This window comes from Neolamprologus brichardi, chromosome 9 (assembly GCF_056152115.1).
Source record: "Neolamprologus brichardi isolate AB-2024 chromosome 9, ASM5615211v1, whole genome shotgun sequence".
NCBI lineage: Eukaryota > Metazoa > Chordata > Actinopteri > Cichliformes > Cichlidae > Neolamprologus > Neolamprologus brichardi.
In genome coordinates, this window is record NC_142112.1 from 25,885,773 (window position 1) to 25,901,632 (window position 15,860).

General features: G+C 41.9%; 1 protein-coding gene across 2 annotated transcripts in view; it reads right to left on the minus strand.

Annotated features, from left to right (window-relative positions):
- ptprn2 (protein tyrosine phosphatase receptor type N2) overlaps positions 1 to 15,860 on the minus strand; it is a 148,569-nt gene that overhangs the window by 99,709 nt on the left and 33,000 nt on the right. Inside the window, exons 4-9 of one of the 2 annotated variants that reach the window (XM_035909648.2) lie at positions 12,133 to 12,374; positions 9,073 to 9,526; positions 8,658 to 8,954; positions 8,356 to 8,396; positions 7,397 to 7,821; positions 3,079 to 3,165 (exon numbers count right to left, since the gene is read on the minus strand). In XM_035909648.2, coding sequence (XP_035765541.2) covers positions 3,079 to 3,165; positions 7,397 to 7,821; positions 8,356 to 8,396; positions 8,658 to 8,954; positions 9,073 to 9,526; positions 12,133 to 12,374 — 1,546 coding nt within the window. Of the gene's footprint in view, positions 1 to 3,078; positions 3,166 to 7,396; positions 7,822 to 8,355; positions 8,397 to 8,657; positions 8,955 to 9,072; positions 9,527 to 12,117; positions 12,375 to 15,860 lie in introns of both variants that reach the window. The other variant, XM_006795053.3, reaches the window with a different exon arrangement.

Sequence of the window (15,860 nt, forward strand, 5' to 3'; positions counted from 1 at the left end):
GAGGCTGTTCTGCCTGAGATCTCAATGCATCTCAAATTGAACTGACGTGATTTCTTTTTCCCTTTTTTTTTTCAAACTGCACAAACCCTATTTAAATATACTGGGAGGCGGGGGGAGACTGCCACAGTTGGGAGATGAAGTTAAGATAGATAAGTTATCTAGAGGACTTCGCACTGCCTCCTGTGTTATCGGATGTGTGAGCTTGGACTTCATATTAGCTCTGCTGGTGGGACACGAGGAGTATGTACGTGCAGAGCGCTTGGCGGGATATTGGCAGGATGTGTTTGTGTGTGTGTGTTCTTGCACAGACTGTGTGTGAGGATGGTCCAGTGAGTGTGTGTCCCACTCCCCCTAGTGTTTCTAAAGAGTAAAACCCTTACGTCATCTGAAAAAGGAACATTTCATCCCCTGCCCATCATCATCCAACTATTTCAAGTCTCTTTTGAAAGGGGAATATTTTATGCTGATTATCGTAGGAGCAAGCTCAAACATAATTGTGTTCGGCATCTCAAAATCTTAACGGCGCCCAGGCCTCCTCTTCTCATACTCTCTGTCTGAAAGTCTGTTCTGCCTGCTTGTTGTCGTATTTGAGTATCTCTCCTCCTCCTCTCTTACCATCACAGCTCATCAGAACGAGTGTGAAAGAGAGACCCCCCGAAGCAGGGCGGCGTGCTCCGACCCAGCTCTTGTACTCCAGCCGACTCGTATTCAGACAGAGGCTTTCAAACACTCACCTGTCGAGGCCGCACAGCACGAGGCACAATAAGCTTGCGTCATGTCCTTCGCCTCGGCTATTTCTACATGAATGCGCTTTCATTACTTTGTAAAAAGGAAAAAAAAAGGACGCAGATAAACAAGTCAGACAAAGAGGAAATTTGCTGTATTCTTTCTTCCATATCAGAATGACATGATGTGTTTCGGAAAGCTTTATTTCAAGCAACTGTGTGGTTTTCACACTGGCTAAATGACTATAATGAGCAGGCACCATTGATACTGTACACTCACAGAAATGCTGAACCACATAACATTTAATTCTCTTTTATGAATATTATGAATTAGTTATTAGTTGCAGTGAACTCACGTACATGCAGAGAAATACTGCCGGGTAAGTTTTATAGTGTAAAAAACAATGATGATGGTTTTTCAAACATCTGTGGCAACATTCGTGGGGATATTGATTTTCAAAGGACACTGGGGACAATGGTTTATTCCCACTGATTCTAAAAACATGTGTATTATTTCTCTGTGTTATCATTATGACTCCAAAGGAGAGGACACATCATCATTTGTACATCTTTAAACTCAGTACAAAATGTCTTGTATGAACCCCCCACCCCCACTTCACTATTGTGATGTAAGAAAAAATTCACTGCTTGTTCAAATATAGTGAAAACCTGAGTTTTATGAACTTATGTCTATGCCTGTTGTTACCACAGCAACCAATCTGATAGTTTTTTCTTCAAATTAATCAAAGAAGGTTTTTATTCCCTTTGTAAGTTGAACTTTTGTAAACATTATATATTGTAAATATTGTATACTTCTTTATATTCTGTAAACAGATTAAACTCAGTGTAATCCTAATTCATACTACATTTTGTGTATATTCAACTCCATATTTTTATTCCTGGACTCTACTGGAGTAGCTGTGCATGAATCACAGTTTATAATAATGTGTATTCATTTTTATACTGAGCCTTAATTGGTGCAGTCAGCTTAGTGACTGTTTGAAACAAACTGTTTTGGCTCCTTCTCATTGGCTGCCCCTCACAAACCAAAGATCTGACCAGCAGGTACGTCTGCGCTCACTGTCAGAGATAACCATATTAAGCATTATTAATAATCTCTGTGACAAGATGAAGGTAGAACTGTGTAAAATTGGATGTTTAAACCAGCCTGAAAGCATGTGGCTACATGTAATGTGATTACTTCCTATTGTAATGGTATAGATATGACAGGAAATAAAGAAAAGCATAATAATTGCACCTTAAGTAGCACTTTAAATGCAGGTACCTGTGCTGTACTATTCTGTAGTCAACTTTCACTCAGGTCTTTCACCCCTTTCTAAACGAATAATAGCCCACAGCAATAACACCCTCTAATTGTGTTTGAGTGTCAGGAGTTGATTCTGAGTGATATGAAATGACAGGTATAATAACAAAATGAACGAAATCAGCATCACTATGCTACGTCCTCCTCGTCCTCCTAAACCCAAAGGTCGGATTTAAAGATCGAGATCAAAACGCCTCCTTGGCTACATTTATTTTAAGGCACCTGTGTGCATTTTCGATGCTTAACAGTAGATACAGAACGCTCTGATAGTTTCACCCTCTCAGGAACTATTATCTGAGCCCGAATACTCTGTATCTACAGTTTCAGTGCAGCCTCACGCTGCAGTGCACCGGCTTTGGTGTTCATATGCTGCGAGTGTTACTGAACCACCCAGATTTTACTCCTCCTGCAGGAGTGTCTTGAAAGGCTTGTCAGATCTTAGGCGAACATGTCTCCTCTGCCTCCTACATGGTCTGACACCAAGTGTACAGCAGAACCATGGTACAAGCACAAAACAGCCTGGGTTCAAGGACAGTTCGCCTGCTCATTAATATATTAACCGCCTCCTGCTGACTACTTTCTCGTTTTCCAGCTCTCTGTTCACTGCTTGCTTCCCTTTCGTTCGCTTCCTCTCTTTGCTTCTAACGAAAAATCGTTTGATGGCTTGACTGCTCTCTTTTTTTGACAAGGCGCACAGTGACAATAGCGGCTAGGCAGTGTTTTGAATACAATGGAGACATCAGTATGTGTCTGGAGGTAATTAGGCCTGATTTCGCTCCCCGCGAGAAGTCAAACACTCCAAAAGGTCAAAAAAACAACAAACGCCTACAGTTTGTGGCAGTGTAGCAGAGCATTTTCACACAAACAATGCTCAGAGCAACTGGACAACCTTCATTCTGCTTCCTCATCCTCAAAGGCACAAAACATTTCAAATGAGGCCAATTATCCTCTGTTCGATGTATGGTTTGTAAACGGCACGGTAAATCATTATTTGCAACAACGTGCGATGTTTTTTGTGTCTGTACATACGAGAGCTGGGTGAGGTCTGCAGCGTGGAGGCTCAATCTCTGGGTCAGATGCTCCATCAGGTCCGTGCCCTGGTCAGTGGTGAGGGAGCTGGGGGTAAACACACACACACATACACGGAGAGGCGTCAAATTTGTAGGTTCACACCCATACAACGTACAACCGTTTAGCCATTAAAATGCAATTTTTTTAGGGAGATACTGTCACAATTCATATCCACAATTGGGTCATTGCACACAAGCGAATGCTACGGTCGTCTGAATGGATGTGCTGCACGCATTTGCAGACACATACAAACACAAACAAACACACAAAGCACCGTGCCGAGGGAAAAGGGATCAGCTGCCTCTTCAGGCTTGGTAAATCACCTGCTTTTTTCCAGCAATGAGACAAACAATAAGGTGCAAATGGAACCTGCATGAGGTGTAATGGCTGTATCATATGGACGCTCCTTTCTCTCCCTTTCCTTCTCTCATCTTTCTTCTTCTTCTTCGCCTACATTGGCGTTCTCTCACCGACGCGCACGCACACTCAAAAGTAAAACACGATAACACAGAGAACACAAACAGCCGGGCACGCACGCGCCCTCACGGTGAGATGAGAATAATAAGGTGCAAATGGAATGGAGGTGAAGTGTAATGGTGGTCTGATAAAGCCATGCCTCATCTCAGCTCAGTCCACGGCTGCTCTCTCACTGGGAGAGTAAATCGGCAAGGAAATAGACCAAACAAAGGCAATCTGCTGGCCAGCGCGTCGTATGAAGAAATGAGGAGGGCATCCACACAGACCCACTCAGAAAGCCACTTTATTGTTGACAGCTTAACCTGGAATCACCGAGACTGCCGAGTAACTCCAAGGTGACATGCAGGACCAAAAAAAAAAAAGTCATGGATCATAATGAGACATCGTTCAAATTTTGTTACCACCTCATTGCGGAGAAATGTGAAATAAACTGGGAAACAATTTCATGCTGCACTGGATATTGAGTGCAATATCACTTATGTGTTTTTTTGTGTTTTTTTAAGATACTCGGCATCATCTTGAAGTTTAAAAAAAAAAAAAAAATTCCTTTGGACATACTCTTGTCAGAATTATGCTGACATATTTTGTTTAGCCTGCATTTGACACCACATTACAGAAGCTTTTCTTCAGCAGAACAGTGTGCCGTGCATGAGCGGCTGATTCACTCCACCTTTGAGAGAGTGGGAGGTTCTTTCTTTTTTTTCCCCCTACACTTTTCGAGGGGTTTTGAAAGTTAAAGATTCAACCAAGCAATTCCAGACACGTCTGCATCCCTCTGTGGTAATTCTAGCAACAGGAGTGACTTGGTTGTTGATGCTAGCACTTTTCCCCTTGGGTTTCTCTCTGTCTCCTTCTCTTCTATCCATACCTTTCCATTTCCCCCTCCACATTCACCATCCCATCCTCTTGCTATTCCCCAAACCCCCCACTACCACCGCCACAATGTCAGGAGCTGTCAGATAAGCAGGTTTGCGTAGCGTCACTGCAGGGTGCAAAGAAGCCGGGGATAACAACTGTGCAATCATGAGGTCTGCAGCAAAAGCACAGACACCTGTACAGGCCAACTATAGGCATGCACTAGGTGGGCTGAGGATAGACAAGAAGGAGGAGGGGCAGACATTTCACTCAGAAGGTGACCTGTTTCTTTCCCCTGGCACACACTCACCTACTAAATTGTGTGTTGACGTCTTAATCTGCTATTCCTATTTGTGTGGCAATAAGGTGACAAAGACTGTACCCAGTGGACCTTTATGAGAGTACGTGTGTTGAACAGGTGAAGGACAACCCTCTGACACTGGACTTGATAACGCTATAAAGGGATTTGAGAAAGGGCCAGGGGCGAAGACAGAGTCGATAGGAACTTATCTTTGCTGAGCTTGAGAGGTAAGAGAGAAGGAGAGAGAACTTGGCTGCCTTTGCTGACAAAGTATCATCATTAAAGCTGTAATACAACACAGTAATACCTACACACTGAGGGATTTATCAGCCCTGCTTTTCTAATCAGGTACAACACACAAAAAGGATTTCAAACTACAGTATCCTGTAGCATAGAGAAGTTCACATGTGGGTGGTTTTGATAGAGGATGCATGCAGTTTAAGGTAAGCTAACAAAGAAGACATTTGCTGAGTATCAAGATCTGTAAAACAAGTCTGTCTTGAAAGAAGTGCGTCACTGTATCACCAGTAAATGGAGGCAGCTGTAAAGTTATAATTATACGAGCCCAATGAGGAATAAGACAGGCTCTCGTGCTGTTGCTGATGTTAAACACAAATGTTATTGATGATCGCTTAGGCAACCGACATTACTGACATACAGAGTATTTCTGAAATTTATGGGTCTGCATTGCACTTCATTGTCAGGGACAATCATGTCATCCCTTTACATACTACAGCTCAATGTTTTCTATCCTATACTGCAATTTATTTTTGTGGAGATGCAAACTGCAACATCCAGTGTCTCATCCCATGACATTTGTCTCTAGGTCAGTATAAAAACACCACAAAATACAAAACACATCATGCATTAGAACACAATTTAATTTAAATTCTAATAAAGGCTTCTAGTTTTTTATGGCTAGTCAGATTATATATATAGTAATGTGGAGTAGCATGAGGCACTGGTGCTTACCCTAACATTAGAAAAAAAAAGAATTAAAACTGAACAATTAATAAAGACTGAACAAGTATAGCCTGTTTGGAAGGGATACCAAGAGAAATCATCTAAAAAGAACATGGCAGCATGGCTTAAGTTTGAAAAGTTGCATCTGAACAAACCAAGACTTCTGGAACAATGTCCTCTGGACAGACCCACAGTGGAAATGTTTGACTGTAATACACAGCACCATGTTTGACGAAACCAAACACAGCATATCAGATGTCAAGCAGTGGCTGAAGGGTATTGATTTGGGCTTGTTTTGCAGCCACAGCAGCTGGGCACCTCTTAGTGAGTGAGTTGACCATGAACTTTGTATGACAAAATATTCTTGAGTCAAATGTGAGGCCACCTGATCCACAATTAAACCTCAGCCCAAGCACAGCAGCAAATCTACAACAGAATGGCTAAAAAAGAGAAGAATGAAGGTGTTACAATGGTCAAAACTGCAACCCTCAGCCTGATTGAATTACTGTGGTGGGTTATTAAGAGAGCTCTGTAAAGAAGAGTTGGCGAAAATTCCTCCATGGTGAAAGCGAGCACTGCTCGCCTTGAGGCGACTTTTGTTGTGATTTGGCGCTATATAAATAAAATTGAATTGAATTGAATTGCTAAAGGTGGTACTAAAAACTATTGAATTTCATATTACTGTAAAGTAAAAGTAATCCGTGCACTCAAATTTCATCAGTCACATCCAGCCTACATGTTTTCTAGATAAGAATCCTTCATTTTCTATACAATCTTAATTGTTATTATTTATATCATTATTTTTGTTTAGAAGCATCAAATGGACTTTTCCACATGTGTGAGTTTCACAACCATGATCAGTGTGTGTGAATGATGATCATTTATCTAAAACAGGAATCCCACTGGGCTTTGTTCTTGGCCCACTTCTCTTTAGTTTATGCTTAAATGACGTACGCAGAAAAGATTTTCTCAGCATTTGCAGTCCATCACAGCAGGATTTAAAAAGCTCCGGTCTTACATGTAACATCCCATTCAAGAAAACAGCACTAGTTTGGTTCTCTTTGTTTTAGAGATGTCAACTATTCCAACCTAAAATTTGAGAAAGATTAAAATTGTTCCAAAAAGTGGGAGAAACCTTTTGGGATTTCCTTACCTGGATGATTGAGCATGCATCAAGACATTAAAAATGTGCACTTTGTTGCAAAAGCAGATTCAGTTATTAGTCATTAGGGTGATATCTGGCTCCCAAGCAGCATCTCTGTATCAAGAAATCTTAATTTAGTGATATGTAATTGAGCAACTAAAAATATGAATAGGAAGTTGATAAGATAAGGTCGCAGTCATGTTGTTAAGGAAATTACATTTGCTTTAACATTATAAACTCAACTATCTGTCTAAATAATCACATCTAAGGTGTTCAGTGACCTGGTGGCTCTTATCAGGGCATCTGGCTCAGTAAAACATGGATCCACTCATCCATAAATCCTAATTTAGACAAACAGGTTTTTCTGGTCAACTCTTTACCCACAAATCAAGGTACAGCATTACTGTGATCTTCAGAAGGCTTAGGGTTTAGTTTGGATTTCATTTCACCAAAAACCTTTTGTCAAGTTTAGGAAAATACGAGAGGTAGTAATTTCTTATATATGTATAAACATCATATGTTTGAATCATACTTACTCTGTGCCGGTGATGATGTAGCCAAAGTGTCTGTCCTTCCCCCTGCTGGAAAACTCCTTCACTCCCACATGGACCAGCTGGGTTTTGACTTTCATGTCCTTCTTTTGTGGCTCCTCCAGCTGCTTCCTTCCTTCTGGGCCTTGAATCCTCTGCATCCACTTGTCAATGTCAGAATCGACCTGAACGTCAGGGTTCTCTGCCCCACCGGTCAACCGCAAAATGGACCCTTCCTTCGCAGGTGCTGTCATGGTCTTCTCCTCCCAGCGGTGGGGGACGGGAACTTGGTCTTGCGTTGTGCGGCTATGCACGGTCTCCAGTCCTACCATTTTCTGGAGCGGGGCTGGTTGCCCACTGTTGACCCCTGGAGTGTTACCAAAGGGCTCCATGTTGAGGTAGTCCAGCAGCTTGGAGAAGAAGGCGGTATGCTGTTGTGAATCAAGAATGAATTCTCTTTAGAATAGTGGAGACATTTTCTTTTTAGGTCTACCTACACATTACTTTTGTCTCCTTACAAAAGAGAATTAATCAAGAGAAACTCTGTTATCAGCAACTGAAAAGATATGAATTTGTTCTGCATTCACCAGCATTTCTCAGTCTACTGCCAGTCCAAGGTCTAATAACATCTTTTTATTTTACCAATTTTAAAGGCTGCTTAGTAGATTTACTCATTTACCATTGTTAAACAAGAGTTTTGTGACATTGTGCAAAATAATTCTGATATCAAAACGTTCCATCCAGCGAAAATGCTGGGGTCAGACAACAATCAAGGAATTTTCTACGTTTCTGCAGTTGCAAATTTACTTTCAAGTTCTAATAATGCCAAAGTAAATGGTAGTCTGCACAACTTTCAAATCATCCCCGTTTGAAAAGTGTTCAAAAGAAAATAAAAAGCAAGTTTGGACATGTCTCACTCCCTGAGAAACCAATTTGTTGGTTGGGCAGATTAATTTTACATTCACCTTGTCAACGGGCTCTTTGTCTGCGCCGTCTATTTTCTGGCCTGGAAACAAACACAATATATGTGAGCAGATTGTGTGAAAACTGAAGTACTCTTTTGTATTTAGCAACGAAAAACAGTTATGACTCAAAATGAAAGACTCAAAAATACCTCTGGCAGCACTTTGAACAGAAATTACATAAACAAAGCCTTACTAAAGCATCTTCAGCTTACAATGTCTTATTCTCTCTTACATTGATATGCTCATCACTACCATGAACGCTGCAAGCTTTTATTCTCTCTTTCGCCAGTAGACATACGGACCTTGCTGTTTCATTCTCAGTGTGTTTTTCTGGTTTAGATCCTGCTCTTTATCTGATTTCAGGTCCTGGTCCTGATTCAAATGCATTGCTGCCTGGGGCTCCCTGTTACCCTCCATGTTCCCCCTGGAGTCAGTGGCTCCTGGTCCTGGCTGAGCTTCAAGCGCAGGGCGCTCCACATCCACCTCCCGCAGAGCTCCTGTGATGACTTCAGCCAGCTGGTCCAAATCTTTGCCCATCAAAGCATCCATGTTGATGCTGTGCCTCCCCAGTTGGTTTACCAGATTCTGGATGAATCGCTCTGGACAGGAAAAGAAGGGTTGATAGAGCATTTATAAATGCATTTTAAAAAAAAGCACCAAAATGCTAAATTTTCCTGAAAATGTAGAGGAGAAAAAAGCAACTATAATTGAGCGTACCATCCATGGCCCTAAGAGGCTGTTTTGCAGTGAGTCTGTTCGAGTCAGCCTTGAATAGCAGTTGGTCTAGATTAGGCTTTTGGGCTTTGGAGCCAAAAGCAACCTGAGTCTGTGGCTCTGTGTGGTCGTTTAAAGCTGGTCGCACGTAGCTGAGGTAGTGGAGCTTTCCTTTGGGCCACATCGCCTCGCCACCTGGACTGCCCTGCTGAGTGCCTGGTGCCCCGGAAAGAAGCCGTTCCATATGGCTGGAAAGCAGCGTGCTCTTTCCTGGGTTCTGGTTGGAGTAAGCTTTACTGAGCTTGGGATGCCTGCCCTCTCCACTCTGTGTAACGACTTTGGTGATTGGAGGCTGGCCGGCTCCTTTCTGAAGACTATAGATTGTGGTCTCCTTCCAGCCCTGCTTGGGCTTTGGCTGGCTGGGCGCTGAACGGTCATCAGATTTGATGTCTTCTTTCTACACACAACACAATATACTCAGTATACCACATTTAGACAATTGTCAATATGTCACACATTTTCACCAAGCTAGCTATAATGGATCGGCCTGTTAGTAAGTTGTAACTATGACAGAGTGAAGAAAACTAACCTCTAAGTAATATCATCCACCAGATCCACCCTGGTCCTTCTAAGAGTAGGCTTAGGCTCAGGAGTAGGGTTTGGGTGCTATTAACATTGCACCCAAACCCTACATGCAAGCAACAATGAATGGATATGTACTATTGGGTCCATAATTGGTTAGGCAAAGACACTATTTTTGTAGTTTTGCCTCTGTTCCTCGCTGTGAAACTGCTTCTCAACTGAATTTTTAGCGCCTGAAATTGTGGGACTGTGTGTAAAAATAGCTGTCATTCCTTAACATTCATCCATCCATTTTGTGCAAAAAGTTTTGTTCAAAAAACCAAAAAACTTAAAGTCTACCACCTGAGCCACAGCCACCCCACAGTGGAAGGGAAAATAATTAATGCCTTATGTGAAGGTGCCTCTTTGTCAGCTGTGTCAAATACCTAAAAGCATCCGTGTGCTGAGAGGCGCTAACAGGGTAAATTATCCAGAATTATTTATTGTACAAGCTGAAAAAGTTTTTCAAACTAAAAACTTTAAGGAGACTAAACTGGATAGCCTACCTGCAGGTCTATAACTTCCAAATGTCAGCTGTAGGGTTATATATTTCTCAAAGTTAAGCTAAAGCTAAGACCATGTAGGTTTTTAAGGTAATTTTTAAGATAATAACAAGCTTTAAGCAATATTTCTGTAGGGCTGTAATTAGAAAAGTGTCTTTTTAATGCTAGTTATGTGTTAGCTTAACTAGCATTATCTTCGTACTAGCTAACCTACACACTGGGTGTTAAAATAGTGCTTGGACATAAAGAATTATAAATCTTTTCATCTTGCTAAAAGTATTATTAGCTTTAGCCCTTAATGTATAGAGTATGATGATTTGAAGCCATGTCACTATGCTATCACTGTTAGCATGCTTAAATACAAGCTTGTGAAACTGCTAGCATGGCTGTAGAGTTTGTTGCGACATATCAGTCATTTGATAAGTATAACCTAGTATTTTTTTCTTTGTGACAACATTAAAATGGGTTGTACTGGGTCAGCATTGTTGTGACAGGCTTCAGTATAAAAAGAAAAGCAACCTTAGCTCGACGAGACAGAACAGGATATGAATGGGGAATCCAGATCAAAGACAACTGCTCTTGGAAATTGCATTATGGAAATCATAGATGAGATAGTGTCACTCAAAGAGTAATTTCATGCATTTCCACAGCACACAACAAACTTTAAAAAATATACCCCCTCTATCTGAGAGGTAGCAGCAATGCCTTATCTAAAGAGAGAGAGAAAACTGAGTCATCTGATTTAAAACTTCGTCATATGAGTATATATTTGACACATGATGAATAATGTATTTACATTAAAATGATACAAAGACATTTAGAGGCATTTTAACCATTTGGTATTGTAGCTGTTATTAATATTGGCACCAAAATGTGCGATTGTGCTCTAAGAGAGGAAGAAAAATAATTCCTCTCGTGTGAATCATAAGAGCCCACGCTTCAATTCAGCATACAGTATATCCATTCCACTGAACAGCATCATTATCCATGTTGCTGTTGCACTAATACTAGCTATCTCCCTTGCCATTTTCCGTCCTTCAAATGTATATAGAGAAAATGTCAGTCTTTCCAACCCAGCCATACTGAGAGGTTATAATGGCATTAGCACAGCAAGATGGGGGCTGCTCTGCCATTCATGCTAACCATGTTTGCCTTTTTCCATCACACCACACAACAAAGGAGCTCATTTCATCAATAAGGAAGGTCCTGAACTCTTCAACTTTGCATTATGGCTGCACTGACACAGCAGCAGGAAGCAGCTCGGCTATGAAGGATGCGGAGCACATTTCACACAAAGCCGGGGTTCCACCCTAAATATAAGGACTGAATAATGTAAAGAGGTGATGGAAGATCTTTGTATAAAAAGGCTCCCAGCTCAGTGGGAGAGGAAGCGAAGACATAAAGCAAGAAACAAAGGCAAAGTAAAGACAAGAGGGCGACCCCAGCAGAAGGAGAATACTGACACTTTGTCAAAAGAAGTGGGAAGAGGCCCTTCTATAATTTAGCCAAGAAAATGTGACGCTTTATGTTTACTTGGACCTAATCTTAACCTTAATGTTGCACCTACTTTTACATGAGCCATTAAAGCATATTTCAGTTTAGTATGTCCCTGCCATAAAGTTGAAGGACTAGCTTGAAACACATTAAATGGCAGACAACCTGACCTTTAGTCCTGACACTACTTCCTTCTTCATCATTTTTCAATCATTTAGATCCAGTTGCTTCTTAAATGCCTTTCCCACCATACGTTATCAACCCGTCATGTAAGGTTTTGCAAAATGTTAGAATTAACTTTAACATTATCCTACCACAAGCCTTTTTTCAGCCCTTCTGCTTTTTTGGGTCATTTTTATGTGTTTGTTACTGTTCATTTCACTTAGATGCCCAGCGGCTCCTACACATTTACTCAGTGCTGGATTCTCACTTGAACATTGGCCACCTCATGTTGGACTCCAGGTTGTCCATCTATTTCAGCCCGCGGCAGGAAGCCCAGTCCCGTCAGGTACTTATGAAGGTTTCTAGTCAACTCATCCTGTCCAGGCCTCAGTTTCCTGTCTCTGGAGCTGCTGTAGGTGGTCAGGAGGCTTGGAGGGGTGGCTTGATGGTGGAGGGGGATGTTCTTCAATTTGGAGAGCTCTCTGGAGATGACCTGCTGAGTGATGTCATCCTGCCATGTCAAACCTGTAGAAAAAAAAAAGAAAAACGAAAAATAAGTGATATTAAAATATGATTGTTTTATTATATTGTTGCTTACACTATTCTGCTGTTCAGCACGGAGAACTGTTCAACTGCACAAGACTTCAGAGAAAGTGTTATACTGTAGTTCTCTCAGCATTGCAGAGTAAACATTATGGTACAAAACAGCAAGGATAAAGGATGAAAGAACAGAGGAAGTCCAAAATTATGACAAGCTAAACTGAAGACATGACTGCACGTGCACACATGTAGGGACACATGTCTGCGCATACATGTACGGACACGCACACACACATATGCGCGCACAGCACAGCCCATCAACAAGCCCGGGGAGAATGTCACACAGTGGCCTGACGCCGTGCCAACATCCTTGCTAATTGCCAACACATAGTTGGGATGCAGAACTCCTGGGCAGGGGCAAAGCACAGTGGTGCCAAGACCAGATGGAGCTACCCAAGCAAAAAAGATACCCAAAACATGGCCCCATTCCCAATGAGCCAAGAGACACAGGATTCCACTGGCGGAGAGCGACGAAACACCAACCATATATTTTAAAAACAAGAACACACAGATGACACGGCAATTGCAGAGTAAGAGTGTTTTACAATGAGAATCAATTAATTGCTGCCACACAGCTAACTTTTTTTTTACCAGACTCTAAAGAGGTGTCTACCTAAAGAATCCAATGCTGCTCTTGGGTTTAATAAGGAAACAGACTGTGAAGTAGAAATCTGTGAAGGAATGAGCGTTTCAACACTGCAGAATGTCTTCATTAGCCGGGTTTCTCACCCATACACGCTGGATATTCTCATAGATATTCATAAGCACCAGATGAGGATCTGAGCAATGCAGAGTAGCTACAGATGCCTCTAGTCATTCTTGGCAGCAGTGAATGGAGCACAAAGCAGCGTATGTTGTCACTGTTCTGGAACGCAGCTCAGCCATCCATCCGTACAACAATGACAGTTAACTACCCGTGGCTTACGCAGTGTGGTGTATACTTGCTATATATTACAGTGGTGATCATCATTTATGCCATCATCAGCGGGCGATGGGAGGATCGGGCCTGGCTTCAGCCCTAAAGGATCCATATGGCACCTGCAGTTTACTGTAGCAGGTTAAATAGGTTCAAGTGGTAAATGCGCAATGGCGCCGCAACAGGATGAGGCCGGCTTCATCGACTGTGACACCTCTATCCCCTCTGTCTCCTGGGGAATGCGTTCATTTCCATACATACCAATGTTTTGTCTGCGTGCGATGGGCCCCACTTGAGGAAAAAAGTATGCCGGCGCAAATTACAGAATCAAAATGAGCCATTTTATAAAAGAAAAAAAGTCAGGGAGAAAAGTGGTGGGGCCTTTACGGTTGGGCTCCTCTCAATCAACCTCTCCGCTGATTATCCTGGCACTGAGGAGCTAAATGTCATGCAAATTCATCTGCAAGTCCAGAGAAAGAGCAGGTTCCATCATCAAGTGCTGCCGCTTTTCGCCTGTTAAGGATAGCATCCCGTCTCAGGCAAATGCCTCAGTTAATTAACGCCTTGCCATTAGTGCAACAGCTTTCAAACAAGCAAGATATTTCTGTTGGCCTCCTGTCTGTTTTCTGTGTGACAGAGGGAGAGGGAGTGTGTGGGGGGCTCCTAAATATTCAAAGCCTATTAGATGGGATCCCGTCTACATGACTTGTTGTTTCATGTGGTGTTTTTTCTTTTTTTGAAATGCAGATTTTTCTCTTTCCTTCACTTCTTTGCACTAACTGATTTAAAGGCATTCATGGAAAAGAGCTTGAATTACTTAGCAGCAAGTTCTGTTTAATTAGTCAAAATGAAATGTGTCAATCTGAATTTGACAAGTGCATTAAATCAATGTAGGCTCTGTTATATGAATGCACATGCTGTATGAGTGCCATTTGTAACATACTGCTGCATTTGCTGTGGGGTTCATGTTAGTACTCAGAACTCAGTACTCTCACACCTCAATAAATAAAATTTACTGAAAGCGTAAAAGCTCCAGCCCCACCAAGATTTAGCTATTCTCGTCCCAGTTAAATGCTAATATATGTTTATATGGTGCATAGAACATCTACAGTACAAGAGTGCAAAGACGTTTAGTTAAACTGAAGCAAATAATTTGCTCTGAGTCAAAGTCTGCAGCAGAAAGTAGCCAGAGTCACACTGAATGATTGAGTAGATCCCCCGTGTTTTCCTTATAACAACTCCAGTTTTCACGCAGCACATTAGCCTGTAAGTGTATCTTTTCTCCCCGCTGCTATCTAGCTAGGCTGTGAAGGAACAGACAGAGTGGAACATGGTGAACAACAACAGCAGTTTTAGTTGCTTGTTTGTCAAGGAAAGCAGGTTTGCGCAGGATCCGAAGCAGGACTACGAGTAACCTGTTGTTTCCATACCGCTGGAGGGACACGATGTCAGTTTATGGTCACTGAGTCTCCCTGACCGATGATTCCTGTCAATAGAACTAATGCAACTGTCACAGTGCATCATCTTATTTGACTTGTCTGTATGAGACTATGTGCTGCTCTACAGAGGGTCGCGAAATCAATCAACTTTAGGTTACTGCAGTTTGATATGCTCCATCAACTTTATATTACCAGTCTTGCATTCTGACATAATTCTTTCTGATGTTTAACTTGTGGCGCTTGAAAGCATACTGATCTGGACCTAGTATGAACTGTACTCACCTTCTAGGAGCACAACTGCTTGCTAAGTCCCTCCTCCTCCATAGCTACGGTTGCTATGTCTGTAAATGAATGAGGTAAAAGTAGAGCTACACTCGCTCTAGCCAGGGCTAGCTCGCTATCGACACTAAGCTTCTAGCATCTTCAGGAATTTCGGTAGACTCAGGCAGAGATTGTTTAAAAGACCCAGGTATGAGTTGCAGTCAAAATTTTTGTAACAGCACCTTTAATAACAAAGCAAAACCTTCTCCGCCCTTCAAGGTCGTGTGCTGCTTGGAGAACTCCTCCTTTGTTCTTTAGCTAGCTCCTTGGTCCAGTTTTGGCCTCACTTGCACATGTGCGTGTATTCATAATACCATGGCCTACAAACTTGTATCAACTTTTATGTTAAACTAACCCATGTTTTATGCCACGGATTATCGTAGATGATGATAGCTGGGCCTTAGGACAGAAAGCAAACAGAAGTCATGAAGAACAAGCATCAGGTAAGGAGCACAACCAGGAGATTGCTTGTTGTTTTTCCCAGATTAAATGGATTCCTCACCATTACACTGGCAATGTGGACATCTTAAAACATCTGAGTACAAACGACCTAAACTTTGATGCATTTGTGCGCCCGCTCACAGCATAGTTAAAAGGCATGAGTTTTTCTGGCCACAGCAACACAGTCATCACCCACCATCTGCTCTACTGCCCAGATTTGGCTCTCTACAACGTCTTCCTCCTTTCCAAAATATAACTAAAATTTCAGCATTGCTGTTACAGAGGAGATGTGGA